The 21,414-nt window shown below is 49.0% G+C and overlaps 2 protein-coding genes across 3 annotated transcripts in view; both read right to left on the reverse strand.

Moving 5' to 3' along the window:
• Positions 1-21,414, reverse strand: part of LOC132571714 (zinc finger protein 91-like) — a 250,554-nt gene that overhangs the window by 195,866 nt on the left and 33,274 nt on the right. The gene's annotated exons all lie outside the window — the stretch shown is intronic.
• Positions 503-19,688, reverse strand: LOC132571110 (zinc finger protein OZF-like). Of its 2 annotated transcripts, XM_060237791.1 has the most exons (5): positions 19,594-19,688; positions 16,560-16,642; positions 14,670-14,796; positions 10,148-10,231; positions 503-2,023 (listed from the first exon to the last, which is right to left on the reverse strand). In XM_060237791.1, exons 2-5 carry the CDS (start codon positions 16,572-16,574, stop codon positions 840-842), a joined length of 1,410 nt encoding a protein of 469 aa, XP_060093774.1. In that variant the 5' UTR covers positions 16,575-16,642; positions 19,594-19,688; the 3' UTR covers positions 503-839. The 2 variants fall into 2 exon arrangements, with proteins under 2 accessions (XP_060093774.1, XP_060093775.1); XM_060237792.1 differs by lacking the exon at positions 10,148-10,231 and having other exon boundaries at positions 19,594-19,662.

Genomic DNA, 21,414 nt, shown 5'->3' on the forward strand with positions numbered 1-21,414 from the left:
CTCTTGAAGCTGGCTATGCTTGTAGCCGCCACCACCTCATGTGGCAGTGAATTCCACCCTCTGAGTGAAGAAGGATTTCCTTTTATCCATTCTAACCTGACTGCTCAGCAATTTCATCGAATGCCCACGAGTTCTTGTATTGTGAGAAAGGGAGAAAAGGACTTCTTTCTCTACTTTCTCCATCCCATGCACCATCTTGTAAACCTCGATCATGTCACCCCGCAGTCGACGTTTCTCCAAGCTAAAGAGTCCCAAGCGTTTCAACCTTTCTTCATAGGGAAAGTGTTCCAAACCTTTAATCGTTCTTGTTGCCCTTTTCTAGACTTTTTCCAATGCTATAATATGCTTTTTGAGGTGCGGTGACCAGAATAGTACACAGTATTCCAAATGAGACCGCACCATCGATTTATACAGGGGCATTAGGATACTGATAAAAATCTAAAGTAATAAATAAATAAATAAAACAGGACGTTGTGGAGGTCATTCATTCTTAGCATCACCGTACATCAGAAGCGACTTTTTTATTTTATTTTTTTCCGTTGTTTATACTTTGCCTTTCTCACAGGGACTGAAGCCAGATTATAGATCGTGAGTCAGTACAATCAACAAAATGCAAAATTCAATAACTAATGCATTAGGATCTTAGAAATCTAGAACCATGAAAAAGAACTGAAATGTAGCGTCACGGTTCACCTGACAGGTTAAGCAGGACAGAGGTTACATAAATAGGATCCTACTTACAATACATTACATAGCAACTGTAGTCCCAACACAAGTCCCAACCATTTATGCAAGCGGGTTTGTGAAACCATTTTTTTTTTTACTGTGCAGCTGTATTATTACCTCTTCCTGCATTTAGAGCTTGTAGTCTTTCCCCCTTGTGTGTGGATCCTCCGATGGGAAGAGAGAGACGAGCTTTGGCTGAAGCTCTTCCCACATTCAAAGCACCGAAACGGTTTTCTCCCTGCGTGGCTTCTTTGGTGGCAAGTAAGGCCCGTCTTGTCCCTGAAGCTCTTTCCACACTCTCGGCATCCGTATGGCTTCTCCCCAGTGTGGATTCTCTTGTGCACCGTCAGGACATCGATTCGGCTGAAGCTCTTTTTGCACACTGAGCACGTGTAAGGTTTGTCCCCTGTGTGGATTCTGCGATGCACGTCGAGGGAATACTGCTGAGTGAAGCCTTTCCCACACTCTGAGCATGTATAGGGGTTATCTCCAGTGTGGGTTGTCCCGTGGGAAGCGAGGGTTCTCTTGGATCTGAAGCTCATTTCGCACTCTGAGCATTTAAATGGTTTCTCTCCCGTATGGATTCTTTCGTGGGAAGCAAGGTACGGCCTGCGAGTGAAACTCCTCCCACACACTGAGCACATATACGGTTTCTCCTTTGTCTGGGTTCGATTACGTGCTACGTGGACCCTGCTATGCAAAACAAGGGAATCCTGCCGACTGAACCCCTTTCCGCACTCTGAGCACGTATAGGGTTTCAGCCCTGTGTGAATTCTGCTATGCACGGTCAGTATATCGCGCCGACTGAATCCCTTTCCACACACGGAGCACTTATAAGGTTTCTCCCCGCTGTGGATCCTTTGATGGGAAACGAGTTTGTTGCTCTGAGTGAAGGACTTTCCACATTCAAAACATTTATGTTTTCTCCCTTTGTGGATTTTCTCATGGGACGAGAGGCCTAAGCAGCTACGGAAGCGCTTTCCACACTCTACGCATTTATATGATTTCTCTCCCGGGTGGTTTCTCCGTGAGGGAAAACGAATTTTGCTTTGACGGATGTTTGTTGTTGTCTGCTCCAAGCATGTCTCCCGTTTGTGTGTTTCCTGATGTGCACCTGGGGCCGGTTCAGATACTACGTTTCGGGAATGCAGGCGTAATATTATCTTCCCTTTGTAACTTTTTGGGGTTGGGGTGTCATGGAGGTCGGCTCTATCAGAAGTCACATTGTTCTTCCTCCGTGTCTGCCTTCCTTCAGTTTTCCTTCTCAGTGGTTCTTCTTCTTTCTCCGTCCAATCACCTGAGGAAATGAGGAGAGAAACCTGATGAGGGAGAAACGGACCCACAAAGCAGTAGGCAAAGCTTGTGTGAAGCTAGCATGGAAGGGGAGTCAAGAGGGGTGGCCTCTAATCTGGAGAACAAGGTTCGATTCCCCACTCCTCCAGTCTAACCTGGTGGTGACCGAGACATGGCTCACTGTGACGAGATCTCAGAGCCAGTTTGCTGCAGTGGTTTAGCGCGCGGACTTTTATCTGGGAGAACTGGGTTTGATTCCCCACTCCTCTACCTGCAGCTGCTGGAATGGCCTTGGGTCAGCCATAGCTCTCGTAGGAGTTGTCCTTGGAAGGGCGGCTACTGTAAGAGCTCTCTCAACCCCACCCACCTCACAGAATGTCTGTTGTGGGCGGAAGAAGATTGTAAATTGCTCTGAGACTCTGATTCAGAGAGAAGGGCGGGGTATAAATCTGCAGTCTTAATCTGCAGTCACAATCTCCTTTATCTTCCTCCCCCACAACAGACACCCTGTGAGGTGGGTGGGGCTGAGAGGGCTCTCACAGCAGCTGCCCTTTCAAGGACAACCTCTGCCAGAGCTATGGCTGACCCAAGGCCATTCCAGCAGCTGCAAGTGGAGGAGTGGGGAATCAAACCCGGTTCTCCCAGATAAGAGTCTGCGCACTTAACCACTATACCAAGGAAAGGAAAGGTCCCCTGCGCAAGCACCAGTCATTTCCAACTCTGGGGTGACGTTGCTTTCACAACGTTTTCACGGCAGACCTTTTTACGGGGTGGTTTGCCATTGCCTTCCCCGGTCATTACACTTTGCCCCTCAGCAAGCTGGGTACTCATTTGACCGACCTCGGAAGGATGGAAGGCTGAGTCAACCTCGAGCCGGCTACCAGAACCAAACTGGCTCTCAGATCAGATTGGAGTCATACGGATTGATTGGAAGGGCGTTATGTTCAAGAAGGTAAGTAACTATTGGGAGCCCCACCCACACAAATGTATCGCAGTGTTTCCCAGGGTCAGTTGAGAAATACTGATTTACCATCTTACCTAATATAAAGCGGTCCCATAAGCTTGGTGATTTAAAGACAGAAATGCCTTCTCCAAGCTGGCCGATGGGGCAGTGGGGGCTTTGAGAGCCACACAATGTGTGTGAAAGAGCCACGTGCGGCTCCCGGGCCACAGTTCGGCCACCCCTGCCCCAGAGCACGGCCAACCACGAAGAGGAGATAAAAGAGGGCGAAACACAGAAAAAGCTCCATAGGGTGTGAAGGAAGAGCTCTCCAGCTGAAGGACTTCCAAGAACGAGAGGAAAGAACTCTTCATAAGACCACGAAGAGCCATTTCCAGTTAGAGGAGACAACACTGAGCCACATAATTCAGGGATATGTCTGTATTTCACCAAGGGTTGTTTTGTAGAAAAATAGGTAGTGGAGCTCATCCAGGGATTGTTATGCAGCTGCACCTACTATTCAAAGGACGAGAGAGCCAGTTCGGTGTAGTGGTGAAGTGCGTGGACTCTTATCCGGGAGAACCGGGTTTGATTCCCCACTCCTCCACTTGCACCTGCTGGAATGGCCTTGGGTCAGCCATAGCTCTGGCGGAGGTTGTCCCTTGAAAGGGCAGCTGCTGTGAGAGTCCTCTCAGCCCCACCCACCTCACAGGGTGTATGTTGTGGGGGAGGAAGATAAAGGAGATTGTGAGACACTCTTAGATTCTTGAGTGGAGGGTGGAACATATATCCAATGTCGTCGTCTTCTTCCTTGAAAGGGCACCTGCTGTGAGAGAGCTCTCTCAGCCCCACCCACCTCACAGGGTGTCTGTTGTGGGGGAGGAAGGGAAAGGAGATTGCAGGCCGCTCTGAGCCTCTGTCCTTGAAAGGGCAGCTGCTGTGAGAGCCCTCTCAGCCCCACCCACCTCACAGGGTGTCTGTTGTGGGGGAGGAAGGGAAAGGAGATTGTAGGCCGCTCTGAGCCTCTGTCCTTGAAAGGGCAGCTGCTGTGAGAGCCCTCTCAGCCCCACCCACCTCACAGGGTGTATGTTGTGGGGGGGAGAAGATATAGGAGATTGTAAGCCGCTCTGAGTCTCTGATTCAGAGAGGAGGGCGGGGTATAAATCTGCAATTCTTCTTCTTCAAGGTGGGGAGGAGGAGGGGGAACCCTCTGAAAGGTTCAGGAGCTGTGCTCCTGTGAGCTCCTGCTGAATCCGAGGCCTGTATTTTCACTATGTTCAGGGGTACCTGCATTGCCTAGGCATTTCCCCCACAGTATGTACACAGATGATCCATAATTAAATCATCTTTCTCAAAAGAAAAGTGTGTCGGATGCCATGTTCCCCTCTAAGCTGTGAGCAAAAATTCCATTGCATGAGTTACTTGGCATTAAAGTTGCATCTATTAGTTTGCTCTGGAGCCATATTTCCTGAGCCAAGACAAAGATGTGGGAGCTGGAGGTTAAAAAAACGGTGAGCCAGCTCACACGAACTCAGCTTAGAGCAAGGGTGCCAAACGTGCGGCCCGCAGGCCAAACTGGCCCGCCCAGGGATTTAATCAGGCCCGCAGGGCTCTCTTCTCCCCACCTCCCGCCCTCACCCTGTGAAGCTCTGAAGGCTGCAATGAAGTTTCCAGCCCCTTCCGCCTTCTCTTTGCAGAGGCTAAAGCTGAAAGCAAAACTGCAAAGAATACGCAGGATGGATTCCCCACTCTGGCCTCTGGACAGAGCAGAGGTGAACGCGAAATCCACTCCACGTTTTCTTTGCAGCTTTGTCTATGTGTTTCAATGGAGAGGAACTTCCCAGCGTTCCTACGGCCAGCTGAAGCTTCCCGGAACTGTGTCCTTACAAACCAAGCATTGATGCCTTCAGCCAGCTTTGTCTCTTCTCAGTGGAGTAAAAATGACTGCCCAGTGAATAAAACAGGGAGTCGATTGCACCTTTAAGACCAACTTAGTTTTATCCAGAACGTAAGCTTTCGTGCGCCTGCCCACTTCTTCAGACGAGGAATGAGGTACAGAGCTACATAGAGCTGGTGGGGTTTGGAATGCCAAGGGGTACAGAGTTAAAAACTACTCATAACTCACTGAAAATTTCAAGACAGTGTGCGGTTGCAACAAAAAAGGCCAACACCATGCTGGGAATTATTAGGAAGGGAATTGAAAACAAATCAGCCAGTATCCTAATGCCCCTGTATAAATCGATGGTGCGGTCTCATTTGGAATACCGTGTGCAATTCTGGTCATCGCACCTCCAGTGCTCCTGGGGAGGGGAAGATATGACGGTGGGAATAGACAATTATATAAGGGAAGGAGACAGAGACAAATCAGTGCTCGGCCACCTTCCAGTCTATTGCCCATCCCAACGGTGGCAGGTAGTGGGCCTAAGAGGAAATGCTCGTCTCCGTCACTGGTGTTATGCAACGCCAGGTCCATCAATAACAAGACCTCAACCCTTAAGGAGTTCCTGCTTAGGCAGGACGTGGACCTGGCTTGCGTGACCGAGACCTGGGTGCGGGATGGAGAGACAGTAGCTCTCTCCCAGATGACCCCCCCAGGTTACTCGGTCTTTCACCAGTCACGGAGTAACGGGCGGGGGGGAGGGGTGGCATTACTCATACGGGAGGCTTACTCCTTTAGGGCTCTCCCGGCCCCAAAGATCGATGGCATTGAGTGTGTCGGTCTGTGGTGGGATGTTGGGGAGGGGTTGGCGATCTGGCTGGTGTACCGTCCGCCTAACGCACCAGCCAGCGCCTTACCATCACTATTGGAGGCAGTGGCGGGCTGGGCATTGGAGAGCCCGGGACTTATGGTCCTGGGCGACTTCAATGTCCATGTCGACGACACGGCCTCCACTCAGGCGATGGACCTAGTGTCTTCCATGGCGACACTAGGACTCTCTCAATTTGTTACAACACCCACGCATCAGGCCGGACACACACTAGATTTGATCTTTGCGTCTGGGATTTTGGTGAACGATATCGCAGATGAAGCGGTTCCATGGTCGGATCACCTAGCCCTTAAGGCCCGTATGGAGGTGCCACCCCAACCCTGTATGGGCGGAGAGCCTATTTTGGCTCGCCCTCGGGGCCTGATGGACCCGGAACGGTTCCAAACGGCCCTGAGGGACCCTTGGCCCACTGGCGATTCCCTCAATGACCTGGTGGAAGTCTGGCAAGATCAGCTATCCAGGGCCATCGACGAAATCGCACCCCGGCGCCCTCTGCGCCCTCGTAGGAAGCTGGCTCCATGGTATACCTTGGAGCTACGCCAGCTGAAGCAAGGGCTCAGACGACTAGAGAGGCGGTGGAGGCATACTCGGGACGAAGTGACGAGAACATCCTATAGAACGTTTATGAAGTCATATGAGATGGCAGTCAAGGCTGCAAAGAAACAATACTTTGCAGCCAAGATTGCATCTGCAAATTCGCGCCCAGCACAATTGTTTAGGGTAATTGGAGATCTTATAACACTGCCACAAGGCAAACCAAATGTTAGAGAATTGGAGATTGGCTGTGAGGCATTTGCGAAATATTTTGCAGATAAAATCTCATCACTCCGCCAAGACCTGCCTATCACATTAGATACAGTAAGTCAGACTGAGGCTCCGCGCCTGTCTTCGGATTCACTGCTGGACCACTTCGACCCACTCAGCCTGGAAGAAGTTGATGGAATTCTCTCCGCTGCTCGCCCAACAACATGCGATCTGGACCCTTGCCCCTCCTGGCTGATTAAATCTTGCCAGAGGGAGCTTAGATGTCCTCTACGGGACATCATAAATAGATCCCTCTTAGAGGGGCGTTTTCCAACGCCTCTGAAAGAGGCCTTGGTCCGTCCCCTCTTGAAAAAATCAACAGCAGACCCGGCCGAATTGGCGAACTACCGACCGGTGTCTAATTTACCATTTTTAGGTAAAATCATCGAGAGGGCAGTGGCGTTGCAGCTACAGAGATTTCTAGATGACGCTTCTGTCCTAGACCCGTGCCAGTCTGGCTTCCGACCGGGCCACGGGACGGAGACGGTCTTGGTCGCCTTGGCAGATGACCTCCAACGGCAACTGGATCGAGGCGGTGTAGCAGTGCTGATGTTATTAGATCTGTCGGCTGCATTTGATACGGTCGACCATCGGCTACTGATTCACCGCCTCGCCGACATTGGGGTTAAGGGGTCTGCTTTACAATGGCTCTCCTCTTTCCTCAGGGGTCGGGGACAAAGGGTGGCGATCGGGGGTGAACGATCCCAGAGGCGCACACTAGATTGTGGGGTGCCTCAGGGAGCAGTCCTCTCCCCGATGTTATTTAACATCTATATGCGCCCCCTTGCCCAGATTGCCAGGAGGTTTGGGCTGGGTTGCCACCAATATGCAGATGACACCCAGCTCTATCTGCTAATGGACGGCCGGCCCGCCTCCCCCCCGGAAGACCTGGATCGGGCGTTACAGGCTATCGCAACGTGGCTTAGACTGAGTGGGCTGAAGCTGAATCCGGCAAAGACAGAGGTTCTCTGTGTGGGTCGCGGCGCTCCAGGGGAGGAAATATCTCTCCCGACCTTCGATGGTGTGCAGCTAAAGGCGGCGCAGCAGGTGAAGAGTCTGGGTGTTTTACTGGAGCCTTCATTATCAATGGAGGCCCAGATAACAGCCACTGCCAAGTCAGCTTTCTTCCATCTGAGGCGGGCAAAGCAGTTGGCCCCTTTCCTGGAGCGTCGGGACCTAGCAACGGTGATCCATGCGACGGTCACCTCACGATTGGACTACTGTAACGCCCTCTACATGGGGCTGCCTCTGTGCCGGACCCGGAAGTTACAGCTAGTGCAGAACGCGGCGGCCAGGCTGTTACTTGGTCTCCCAAGATGGGAACATGTGCGGCCGGGGCTACGCGAACTGCACTGGTTACCGATTGTATACCGGGTCCAGTACAAAGTGCTGGTTATCACCTTTAAAGCCCTATATGGCCGAGGACCAGCCTACCTGAAGGACCGTCTCTCCTCGTATGAACCCCAGAGAGCACTGAGGTCAGTAGGAAAGAACAGACTGACTACCCCTGGGCCAAGACAAATTAAACAACAGAATACTCGCTCTCGGGCCTTTTCGGCCGCAGCCCCACATCTCTGGAACCAACTCCCAGAGGAGGTGCGGGCCCTGCGGAACCTTGATCAGTTCCGCAGGGCCTGCAAGACCACCCTTTTTAAATTAGCTTATGAATAACTGAAATCCGCCATCAACATCAACTAGAAGAGTGTCAAGGATAGCGTCAAAAATGTTTTAGTTAATTGTTTTAATTCTGGTTTTTAAGGTTAATTTAATGTTTAATTTAATGTTTTTAATGTAACTGTTTTATTGTTGGTGTACCATTGGTCACCGTATTGTTAGCCGCCCTGAGCCTGCTTCGGCAGGGGAGGGCGGGGTATAAATAAAAATTTATTATTATTATTATTATTATAAAAAGGATATTCTAGCATTGGAAAAAAGTCCAGAAAAGGGCAACTAGAATGATTAAAGGTTTGGAACACTTTCCCTATGAAGAAAGGGTAAAACGCTTGGGGCTCTTTAGCTTGGAGAAACGTCGACTGCGGAGTGACATGATAGAGGTTTACAAGATGATGCACTGACGGAGAAAGTAGAGAAAGAAGTGCTTTTCTCCCTTTCTCACAATACAAGAACTCATGGGAATTCATTGAAATTGCTGAGCAGTCAGGTTAGAATGGATAAAAGGAAGTACTTCTTCACCCAAAGGGTGATTAACATGTGGAATTCACTGCCACATGAGGTGGTGGCGGCTACAAGCATAGCCAGCTTCAAGAGGGGATTGGATAAAAATATGGAGCAGAAGTCCATCAGTGGCTATTAGCCACAGTGTGTGTGTGTACTGGCCACTGTGTGACACGGAGTGTTGGACTGGATGGGCCATTGGCCTGATCCAACATGGCTTCTCTTATGTTCTTAATAGCAGAATAGTAAAATTAACAAAGTCAGAAAACCTTTGATCTGGGTTTTCTGACTTTGTTAATTTTACTATTCTGCTATTGGTTTTTAACTTTGTACCACTTAGCATTCCAAACCCCACCAGCTATATGTGTCTCTGCTTACTGTACCTCATTTCTCGTCTAAAGAAGTGTGCATGCACACGAAAGCTTATGTTCTGAATAAAATTAAGTTGGTCTTAAAGGCGCAATCAACTCCTATTTTGTTCTACTGCTTCAGACCAACACGGCTGTCTATTTGGATCTGCCTAGTGAATACTCTAACTTGGGAATCCACAGCCAAAGGGGTATATGACACTGGAGATCCATTGCTAACCTGAGTAGGCCTGGGGGGAGGTGGGAGGGAGAGAAGTTTGCAATGCCTTGCCATTTCATGTTTTCCTAGGCTGAGAGTGTTTTATTTGTTAACGTTTCTGCTGTGATCTTTGTGCTTTTTCTTGACGTTTTATTTTTTAAAATTGCATCGCAAAATCCCACAATCCCCCCCTTTCCATTTAAAACAAAATATTGCAAGAGTTTTAAAAGCATGTTTGTATTTTAAGTTAAAAACTGATATATTGAATTGTGTTGGCCCGTGGCCTCTCTAAAGTCTATATCTCTGCTCTCTGGCATTACATTTTAAGGACGTGCATGGCTCGGCCTCACAAAGTTCCATTTATGTCAGATCTGGCCCTCCTAACAAATGAGTTTGACACCCCTGGCTTAGAGGGACCACTGGTCTGATGCTAGATTAGGTCACAGTCTTGAGATTTGCACTGCAGCGAAGAGGCGGCAACTCCTTCAGCCTTCACAGTCACAACCCCTCTAAATTCTCATAAAAACAAATCAACTCTGGGGAGGGTGATATTTTGTGAGCTGCCAAGGGGGAGTGAGAAGGTCTAGCAAGCCACCTAAGATGCTCACCAACAGAAGTCACAGCCCCAGTGCTCTGCAGGTCTTAGGTACAATTAAGCACTATCCGTAAAAGGGCTCTTTTCCTAGCAGGAGCTCCTCTGCATATTAGGCCATGCCCCCCCAGATGCAGCCAATCCTCCAAGATATTAGAGGGCTGTTCGTACAGGGCCTACTGTAAGCTCCGGGAGGATTGGCTACATCAGAGGGGCGTGGCCTAATACGCAGAGGAGCTCCTGTTAGGAAAGGAGCCCAACCCAAAACATCTAAGCACCTACCTGATGATCTTTCTCCTTCAATGGTGTGGACCAGCAGATCTTTCTCTTCTTCTAACCAGGAGATCAAGCTCGGTTTGGGAATCCCTTTCAACAGAAATAAACATGCCGGTTTCTAACGACCGTGAAATATTTAGGCATCCTTTTTTCTTTTTTTTTAAACTTTAATTTTTTTTAATCGATTTCAAATACAAATGAACAAACAGCACAAAGCAGCGTTCCCTCTAAGCTGCGGAGTCTTGTGAGCAAAAATTCTGCTTTGTGAGCTGCTGGTATTAACGTTGTGAGCTCCTGCATGAATGAGCGTGCTCTGGAGGTCACCCTTCCTGAGCGAAGGCAAAAAACGTGGGAGCCGGAGGCTAAAAATCTGAGAGCCGGCTCACGCCAACTCAGCTTAGAGGGAACACTGGTACAGAGTAGTACAGATATGCAATGTGTGTTGAATGAAAACAGAGTAAAAATACAAACATATTGCAAGTATTCTAGAATACTGGGGAGGGATGGTGGCTCAGTGGTAGAGCATCCGCTTGGTAAGCAGAAGGTCCCAGGTTCAATCCCCGGCATCTCCAACTAAAAAGGGTCCAAGCAAATAGGCATGAAAAACCACAGGTTGAGACCCTGGAGAGCCGCTGCCAGTCTGAGTAGACAATACTGACTTTAGGGAGGGACAGTGGCTCAGTGGTAGAGCATCTGCTTGGTAAGCAGAAGGTCCCAGGTTCAATCCCCGGCATCTCCAACTAAAAAGGGTCCAGGCAAATAGGCATGAAAAACCACAGGTTGAGACCCTGGAGAGCCGCTGCCAGTCTGAGTAGACAATACTGACTTTAGGGAGGGATGGTGGCTCAGTGGTAGAGCATCTGCTTGGTAAGCAGAAGGTCCCAGGTTCAATCCCCGGCATCTCCAACTAAAAAGGGTCCAGGCAAATAGGCATGAAAAACCACAGGTTGAGACCCTGGAGAGCCGCTGCCAGTCTGAGTAGACAATACTGACTTTGATGGAACGAGGGTCTGATTCAGTATAAGGCAGCTTCATATGTTCATATGTTCAAATAAATCAATACTTGGTATACTGCATTAGCAGGTAAGTAGTCAGTTTGTAACGCAGCAAACTATTTAGGCATCCTTTTTTTTGTGTGTGCTATGAGAAAAAATACTGTTTAGTGCTATTATTAAAATGGTGTTATAAAAAAAAATATCGTTTCTCGATGAAGATCTCAACTTGTCAGAGTATTAAGGAGAACTGTTTTAAGATGATGTATAGATGGTATATGACTCCGAAAAAGCTGGCTAGGATGAGTAAAAAGATGTCGGATAGATGTTGGAAATGTAGAAAACACGAAGGTTCTTTCTTTCACATGTGGTGGACTTGTGAAAAAGCGAAAGAGTACTGGAAGATGATACAGCAAGAAATCTCCAAAATTTTGGGTTATGACTGCAGAAAACTGCAGAGACTTTTTTGCTTGGATTACAATTAGAAAAATTTCCAAAGGAAGACAGGACTTTAATTTTGGTACTTGCTCTCAGCTGCTAGGACATTGTATGCGCAGCTGTGGAAACAAGGAAAAATACCAGAGAAATGGGATTGGATTGTGAAAGTTTTATCGTGGAGTGAGATGGACAAATTAACTAAAACTTTAAGAGACTATGACTTAGATATATTCAAAAAGGAGTGGAAGAAATTTAAAGGGTATATGGAGAAAGAGTGGAACGTAAAAAGACATTGGGCAATTTTTTAGTATTAATGAGAAAAGAAAAATATTGAACTTTGATAGATTAGTGGTACCTTTATAATTGAACTTAAATTTATAATGTCGGGGAAGTCAAATATTGGAGGAAGGGGGGGTTGAAATATCATATGGGTTAGTATAGAAAAAGATAATTAAATATTGTAACCATATGTTATTAATTGTTAAAATATGATAAAAAAAATATCGTTTCAAACAGATTTGGCCTCATGTTGCTGCGGATTTATGGCAATCTGGTAGGGTTTTCAAGGCAAGAGACACTGGAGTTTTTAAACAGAGGCTAGATTTAAACAGTAATGCTGGTTCTGTGAACTTAGGCGGATCATGAGAAGGAAGGCAAGAAGGACCGCATTAGTGCTTACTTCTTTCGGCTCTTTCTTCCATGCCCAGGGAAATACTCAGGGGTGGAATTCTAGCAGGAGCTCCTTTGCATATTAGACCATACCCCTCTGATGTAGCCAATCCACCAAGAGCTTACCAAAGAAAGAGCCCAGTAAGCTCCTGGAGGATTGGATACATCACGGGGGTGTGGCCTAATAGGCAAAGGAGCCCCTGCTAGAATTCTGCCGCTGGAAATACTTATCGGCACTCTGTGGTCAGGCCACAATTTTTCTCCAGGCCCGTTTGGCCAGGGATTTTGGAAGGGTTTTTTGCCATCTTTACTGGGTGTGAATGGGAGGGAGGTATTTGTGAGTTTCTGGCATTGTGCAAGGGGTTGGACTAGATCACGGGTGGCCAACGGTAGCTCTCCAGATGTTTTTTTGCCTACAACTCCTATCAGCCCCAGCCACTGGCCATGCTGGCTGGGGCTGATGGGAATTGTAGGCAAAAAACCACCTGGAAAGCTACCGCCCTGGACTAGATGGCCCTGGAAGTCGTATCCAACTCTATGATTCTACCATTCATTCAGCAGTGGTTTGCCATCGCCTCCCCCTGTGTAGTGACCCTGGGCTTCCTTGTTGCTCCCCCATTCAAATACTAACCAGAAAAGACGTTGCTTAGCTTTCCAAGATCTCACAAGATCTAGCTTAAGTTAGTGTGGGAAGAAGACAGAAAGACAAGCTCTCAGAACAGAGGCGTCAAACTCGTTTGTTATGAGGGCTGGATCCAACATAAATACGACTTGTTGGGCCAGGCCATGTGCGTAATAAAATGTAATGCCAGGTAGCAGAAACATAAACTGTATAAAGGACACAAACAAACACAAAGATTTTTAAATACTTAAAAAATATATGCTTTAAAACATTAGCATTCATTAGTCTTACAGGTGCTTTCTTTGAATCTCTCCCATGGGATCCAGGGAACTGGGCAAAGGAAGCTCTGGCTCTTTCCCTCCCTCCCCAGGGGACCAGGAGGGGGGGGGGAGCCTCAGCCAATAGAAAGAAGAGAGGCTCAGCTTAGTAGCTCTGCTGTGCGATTGAGAGAGCCTGGCAAAGCAAGCTATTCCTCCTCCCTTCCTCCACAAGGGAGGAGCCTCAGCCAGTGGAGAAAATAGAGGCTTTGCTCTGTAGCTCCTGTGCGATTGAGCAAGCCTCGCAAAGCAAGCTGCGATGCAGAAGGAAGCAAGAGAGAGGGAGAAGGAAGCGGATGGCAGCCAGTTGCTCAGGGGCCTGATAGAAGCCCTCCGGGGATCTGATTTGGCCCACCGGGCTGCATGTTTGACACCCCTGTTTTATAAGTTCCTACCAACAAGTAGATTAGGGCTGAGAGGCTCCTGAAGGGTCAGCTTGGTGCTTTTAGCCTCCGGAAGCTTGGATTCACGTGCCTATCGGGAACGGTAGCATGAATGCGAAGCCAGATGTTTTGATTCCAGCTGCCTCTCAAAAGACAAATGTTAAATCAACCTGGATGCTGGCCCCTCCTTCTCCAGAGGAGAGCCAGAAACTCTGCCTGTGGGTCCTGCCTCCCCACATGTTTATTCACGTACTCGGGGCTTTGTTTGTAGTAGGACCTCCTTTGCATATTAGGCCACAGGCCCCTGATGTCGCCAATCCTCCAAGAGCTTAGAGTAGGCCCTGTACAAAGAGCCCTGTAAGCTCTTGGAGGATTGGCTACATCAGAGGGGTGTGGCCTGATACGCAAAGGAGTTCCTGCTACCAGAAAAGCCCTGGGCAACTCTCTGTTTTGAAAGATCTTTCTATATTCGTGAAGAAGAGCATCTTGTCTTTGAAGATGTGGGGAAACGATGCGGCACAATATGGGCTTAATATACCCACGGACGTTTGTGAACACGGGGGTTACAGAGCGACACCAGAGCACCGTATTCTGCAGTTCGATACACCAGCCCCCCCAAGCTGAACATCTAACCCTACCACCGGGGCTTTTTCAGTAGCAGGATCTCCTTTGCGTATTAGGCCACACCCCTCTGATGTGCCCAATCCTCCAAGAGCTTAGAGTAAGCCCTGTAAGCTCTCGAAGGATTGGCTACATCAGAGGGGTGTGGCCTAATATGCAAAGGAGTTCCTGCTACACACAAAAAAAGCCCTGCACGTCCTATGCCACCACGCCACTCTCAGGGTTTGTGCAGATCCAGGAAGGAGACAGCAGCAGGGCTGGGCGGCACCCCGCCCATCTGCTTTCACCTTCCTGGGTCTGGTGGGGGCCAGGCCTAGGCGCCAGAAAGCCCGTGGCACTGGCCCTGCTCACATTGGATACCAGCAACTCTCCTTTCAAGCTCAGCATCTCCCTAAATGGGATTTCCAAGGGCCACGGTGTGAATAGCCAGTGTAGCAATTTCTATCTTCAGCCATTTATTGGCCAAAGGCAAAGAGGAAACCTTACCCAGAGAGGCCATAATCCCATAATTCTCCAGCATGACTTCCTTGTAGAGGGCTCGTTGGGCTGGATTCAGGAGGGCCCATTCATCCTTGGCGAAATAAACAGCAATTTCTTCAAAGGTCACTGTCCACTGGAAGAAGAGGAGAAAATAATTCCCGCCTCTGCCGAGCGTGCTCAGAAATGTTTCAGAGGGCACTCTGATGAAGGAAATAGAGCTATAGCAGGGGTGGCCAATGGTAGCTCTCCAGATGTTTTTTTGCCTACAACTCCCATCAGTCCCAGCCATCAGCCATGCTGGCTGGGGCCGATGGGAGTTGTAGGCAAAAAAAAAACCATCTAGAGAGCTACCGTTGACCACCCCTGAGCTACAGGATCAGGAAACTGATTCTTGCAGGGCTGGGGAATGAAGGGACTCACCCTTGCTGTCTAATAACCCACAATACAATGCAAAAGGGAAGGAAATATAGTGTCCAGAACAGTGAAGTGATGGTATCGCTTTGCTCTGCTCTGGTTAGACCGCACCTAATTGCTGAGCAGCCAGGTTAGAACGGATAAAAGGAAGTACTTCTTCACCCAAAGGGTGATTGGCATGTGGAATTCTCTGCCACAGGAGGTGGTGGTGGCCACAAGCATAGCCACCTTCAAGAGGGGTTTAGATAAAAATATGGAGCAGAGGTCCATCGGTGGCTATTAGCCACAGTGTGTGTGTATATATATAAAAAAATTTTGCCACTGTGTGACACAGAGTGTTGGACTGGATGGGCCATTGGCCTGATCCAACATGGCTTCTCTTATGTTCTTATGTTATGTTCACCTAGAATATTGTGTTCAGTTTGACAGGGGTGGAATTCTAGCAGGAGCTCCTTTGCATATTAGGCCACACACCCTTGATGTAGCCAATCCTCCAAGAGCTTACAAAGAAGAGTCTTGTAAGCTCTTGGAAGATTGGGTACATCAGGTGGGTGCGGCCTAATATGCAAAGGAGCTCCTGCTAGAATTCCACCCCTGGATATAGACAAGCTGGAACGGGTCCAGAGGAGGGCGACAACGATGGTGAGGGGTCTGGAGACGAAGTTCTCTGAGGAAAGGTTGAAGGAGCTGGGCATGTTTAGCCTGGAGAGGAGGCGGCCGAGAGGTGGTATGATCACCATCTTCAGGTACTTGAAGGGCTGTCCTATAGAGGATGGTGCAGAGCTGTTTTTTGTTGCCGCGGAAAGCCGGACCAGAACCAGCCGGTTCAAATTACGTAAATCAAAAGAGTTCCTGGCTCAATATTAGGAAGAACTTCCTGACAGTTACAATGGTTCCGCAGTGGAACAGGGTTCCTCGGGAGGTGGTGGGCTCTACTTCTTTGGGAATCAGCACTGCTGTCAGATGACCATCTAGCCTCTGTTTAAAGAGGCAAGATGGCCATTTGACAGCAATGCTGAGTCTGTGGCAAGTCATGGGAAGAAGGGCAGGAAAGGTTGCATTGGTGCTTGGTCCTTGTGGCCCTTTCTTACACTCCCACTTCGTGGTCAGGCCACTTCTGCAGCCCAGTTCGGCCAGGGATCCTGGAGGTTTCTGCCATCTTCTGGCACGGAGCAGGGGTCACTGGGGATGTATGTGGGTGGGGGAGGGATCCGTGAGTTTCCTGCATTGCGCAGGGGGTTGGACTAAACGACCCTGGAGGTCCCTTCCAGCTCTGTGCTTCTAAATGCCTGGTTCATGGGCAAGCATGTCCTCATGCCAGAGACATCACAGCCTTCTGGGGGGACAGATGAATGTTTTGAGTGCCAGAAGCTAGAGGGCAGAGGGAACTTCCTTCCAGCTCCACAACGGAGAAAGAAACCTCCCCCCCCCCCACACACACACACTGTCCCCTGGGTCTCTCCTGCAGGATCTGACTCTTACCTGATCAGGTTCCATAGCAACCGTTTCCAGCCTTCTCCAGAGAGGGCACAATCCCAGAGGGGACAATGATGCTGCTCCACTGCCTATGAGGGAAAGAAAGAAGAAGAAGGACGACGACGACGATGGTATTGGATTTATATCCTGCCCTCCACTCAGAGTCTCAGAGCGGCTCACAATCTCCTTTACCTTCCTCCCCCACAACAGACACCCTGTGAGGTGGGTGGGGCTGGAGAGGGCTCTCACAGCAGCTGCCCTTTCAAGGACAGAGGCTCAGAGCGGCCTACAATCTCCTTTCCCTTCCTCCCCCACAACAGACACCCTGTGAGGGGGGTGGGGCTGGAGAGGGCTCTCACAGCAGCTGCCCTTTCAAGGACAGAGGCTCAGAGCAGCCTACTATCTTCTTTACCTTCCTCCCCCACAACAGACATCCTGTGAGGTGGATGGGACTGAGAGGGCTCTCACAGCAGCTGCCCTTTCAAGGACAGAGGCTCAGAGCGGCCTACAATCTCCTTTCCCTTCCTCCCCCACAACAGACACCCTGTGAGGGGGGTGGGGCTGGAGAGGGCTCTCACAGCAGCTGCCCTTTCAAGGACAACCTCTGCCACAGCTATGGCTGACTCAAGGCCACTCCAGCAGCTGTCACACAGCAGGGGACCAGGGAGGGCCTGCTACTTACTGACTGCTATCACCCTAGTAAGGGTCTGTCTGGGAGGGCCCAGTGCACCCACCCACGCGTCTTCCTTATTAGCAAACTCCTTCTGTTACGGCCAGAAGGCTAATCTATTTTGAAAGAAAGGAGTTCTGGACGAGTATTTCAAAGAAGCAAGCCTTTATTGCATGGTTTGCAAAGCATGGAGTGCTTGGGCAGGAACCCCACCAAGTTCTCCGAAGTCCAATAAAACTTTGTTGGTCTTAAAGGTACGACTTGACTCCTACTTTGTCCTTCTATCTGTGACTGAGGAGACAAGAGGACTTTGGTGGTATAACAACAGTAGGTTTATTATAAGTGCTCGGAAGCGATAAGCGGTTTGTAAAAACGTTTAGTGCAATAGTGAACATGAAAACACTAAAGATTGCTACAAGGAAATAAGCAGCCCTGACGAAACTAACTAAAACGTTCCCTTCCGGTAATACAGGGGTGGCCAAACTGCGGCTTGGGAGTCATGCGTGGCTCTTTCACACATATTGTTTGGTTCTCGAAGCCCTCACCGCCCCACTGGCTGGCTTGGAGAATGAGTTTAAAGTTGCTTTCTTTCCACCTCTCCCTCCTCCCTCCATCTATTTGCCTTCCCTCCTGCCCTCAAACATTTGACGTTTATTCTACATGGCTCTTACGATTGTCACGTGTAGAGTAATAATAATAATAATAATAATAATAATAATAATAATAATAATAATAATACCACCTTTTATTTATATCCCGCCCTCCCCGCCAAAGCAGGCTCAGGGCGGCTAACAACAAAATTTCAATATACATAGTACAAAAGCAACGTTTTAACCATAATTAATTAAAAACTATTAAAATTCTAAAACAGTAAAATTAAATCGTGCTGTTATCTAGATGGCGAACTTAATTAGCAGTTCTAGTCTGTGAAGGCCATTCGAAACAAAATGGTTTTGCAGGCCCTGCAGAATTGCTCAAGGTCCCGCAGGGCTCGCATTTCTTCTGGAAGTTGGTTCCATAACTGTGGGGCCATAACGGAGAAAGCCCGGTTACGGGTGCTTTGAAGTTTTATCTCTTTTGGCCCGGGAATAGTCAGCAGGTTCTTCCCTGCTGACCTCAGTGCTCTCTGGGGTTCATGTGGGGAGAGACGGTCCCTAAGTTAGGCAGGTCCTCGGCCATATAGGGCTTTAAAGGTGATGACGAGCACTTTGTGACGAATCCGGTAAGTAACTGGCAGCCAGTGCAGTTCACGCAGTCCCGGCCGTATGTGCTCCCACTTTGGGAGTCCCAGCAGTAATCTAGTGGCCGCGTTCTGCACTAGCTGCAGCTTCCGGGTTCGGCACAGAGGCAGCCCCATGTAGAGGGCATTACAGTAATCTAATCTTGAGGTGACCATTGCATGGATCACTGTTGCCAGGTCCTGACGCTCTAGGAAGGGAGCCAGCTGCCTCACCCGCCTCAGGTGAAAAAAGGCTGACTTGGCTGTGGCAGCTATCTGGGCCTCCATTGATAATGAAGGCTCCAGTAGGACTCCCAGGCTCTTGACCCGGTGCGCCGCCTTCAGCGGCGCCCCGTCAAAAACCGGGAGAGATATTTCTCTTCCCAGAGCGCCCCGACCCAAGCAAAGGACCTCTGTCTTCGCTGGATTCAGTTTCAGCCCACTCAGTCTTAACCAAGTTGCCACAGCCTGCAGTGCCAGGTCCAAATTCCCTGGGACGCATCCAGGCCGGCCGTCCATTAGCAGATAGAGCTGGGTGTCATAGATAGAGTAGAGATCTGGGACTCTAACCCAGCCTTGGGACTCAAACCCAAGAAGCACTGTTCCCTTAACAGTAAATACTCACACACGGTGGGTCCAAAAAGGATCGTTCATTATCAGCGTGATTTGCAAAGCACGGGGAGCCCGGATGGTCAAAAGCCCCACCCCGTCGACTCTGCCTCTGTGTCGCAGCACAGAAATTCTTATACCCCCTGCCTATACCCTCGTGGAGCTCGCCAATTGGTGGGCTCCCTCACAACCTGCCTAGTGAATAGATACGCATGCCTAAAAGCAACCCTACAGCTACTCATAATGTTCCCCCCCTCCCACCTTGCATTCCTTCCCCTTCCCCTTATCTGCTCTTCGCTCAGAAACCTAAACAACCCATACTCATTGCTGAAAAATGCTTTCTAACCTTCGCCCAGCACTTTTCCATCAGACTAGAGCTAAGCAACAACCCCCCTCCCTTTCACGTTGAGCAAATTTGGCCACCCCTGCTCTAATAGATAGAGTGTGTTTTGCGAGTGGATTTCTGCTGTTCTCACACAGCAAAAATCTAATTGCAAGACGCATTATTTAGCGTCGTGTGAGCGCACCTTTAAGAGACTCACCACCCTCTGGTGAGGGATCCCTTCTCCAGTTGCAACCTTCCTCCAACCCAGCCTATCCGAAGAGAATGCTTCCCTATCTGTAGCTAACCTTTTATACCTTCCTCCCAGGTCCCACCCCTCTGGGCTAGTTTTTCTTCCAAAACTGCTGCTCGCCCAATGAGAGGGACAGAAGGGATCCTGGGAAATGTAGCCCCTGTGGCTACTCTAACACAGGCTTCTCTAGAGCCTGTAGGCCTCACTAGGTGTAGGATCATTACAGTAACAGTTCCCGGTTTGGAGGCCCTCCCCCCGCTTCAGGGTCATCAGAAAGCGGGGGGAGGGGAGGGAAATGTCTGCTGGGAGCTCTGTTATTCCCTAGGGAGATTTATTCCCATAGAAAATAATGGAGAATTGATCCGCGGGTATCTGGGGCTCTGGGGGGGGGGCTGTTTTTTGAGGTAGAGGCACCAAATTTTCAGCATAGCATCTAGTGCCTCTCCCCAAAATACCCCCCAAGTTTCAAAAAGATTGGACCAGAGGGTCCAATTCTATGAGCCCCAAAAGAAGGTGCCCCTATCCTTCATTATTTCCTATGGAAGGAAGGCATTGAAAAGGTGTGCCATTCCTTTAAATGTGATGGCCAGAACTCCCTTTGGAGTTCAATTATGCTTGTCACCGCCTTGATCTTGGCTCCACCCCTAATGTCTCCTGGCTCCACCCCCAAAGTCTCCTGGCTCCACCCCCAAAGTCCCCAGATATTTCTTAAATTGGACTTGGCAACCCTACATTAAAGTTGTGAGCTGCTGCATAAAATTAGTTTGCTCTGGGACCATCCTTCCTGAGCTAAGACAAAAATGTGTGAGCCGGAGGCTAAAACACTGTGAGCTAGCGCACGCTAACTCAGCGTAGAAGGAACACCGGCACACTTTGCCACCACAGGTCTGAAAGGGCATTTGAGGGCTTTAGCACCATGGAGAACACAAACACTGTGGGGACAGAGCGAATAAGAAACAGACCTTATGTCTCAGGGATGTCAAACTCATTTGTCATGAGGGCTGAATCTGACATAAATGATACCTTGTCGGGCCGAGCCTTGTAAGTTTGGGTTGGGTCATGTGCATATCTATTTATGATTAAGTAGCAGAGATATAAACTTTATAAAGGACACAAACACAATATTTAAAGGGGAAAAAAACCCTTAAAACATCCTTAAAATAGCACTCAGTCTTAAAGGTGCTTTCTTTGTATCTCTCCCATGGAGCCCAGGGAACTGGGCAAAGGAAGCTCTGGCTCTTTCCTTCCTTTCCCAGGGGACCAGGAGGGGAAGGAGCCTCAGCAAATAGAAGGAAGAGAGGCTTGGCTCAGTGGCTCTACTGTGCCTGGCAAAGCAAGCTCTCCTTCCCCCCTTTCCTCCCCAAGGGAGGAGCCTCAGCCAATGGGGAAAAGACAGGTTTTGCTCTGTAGCTCCTGTGCTATTGAGCAAGCCTAGCAAAGCAAGCTGTGATGCAGAAGGAAGCAAGGAAGACAGCCAAGAACATAAGAACATAAGAACATAAGAGAAGCCATGCTGGATCAGGCCAACGGCCCATCAAGTCCAACACTCTGTGTCACACAGTGGCAAAAAATGTTATATACACACATACACTGTGGCTAATAGCCACTGATGGACCTCTGCTCCATATTTTTATCTAAACCCCTCTTGAAGGTGGCTATACTTGTGGCCGCCACCACCTCCTGTGGCAGTGAATTCCACATGTTAATCACCCTTTGGGTGAAGAAGTACTTCCTTTTATCTGTTTTAACCTGTCTGCTCAGCAATTTCATCGAATGCCCACGAGTTCT

The sequence above is a fragment of the Heteronotia binoei genome, chromosome 5 (genome assembly GCF_032191835.1).
Source record: "Heteronotia binoei isolate CCM8104 ecotype False Entrance Well chromosome 5, APGP_CSIRO_Hbin_v1, whole genome shotgun sequence".
NCBI lineage: Eukaryota > Metazoa > Chordata > Lepidosauria > Squamata > Gekkonidae > Heteronotia > Heteronotia binoei.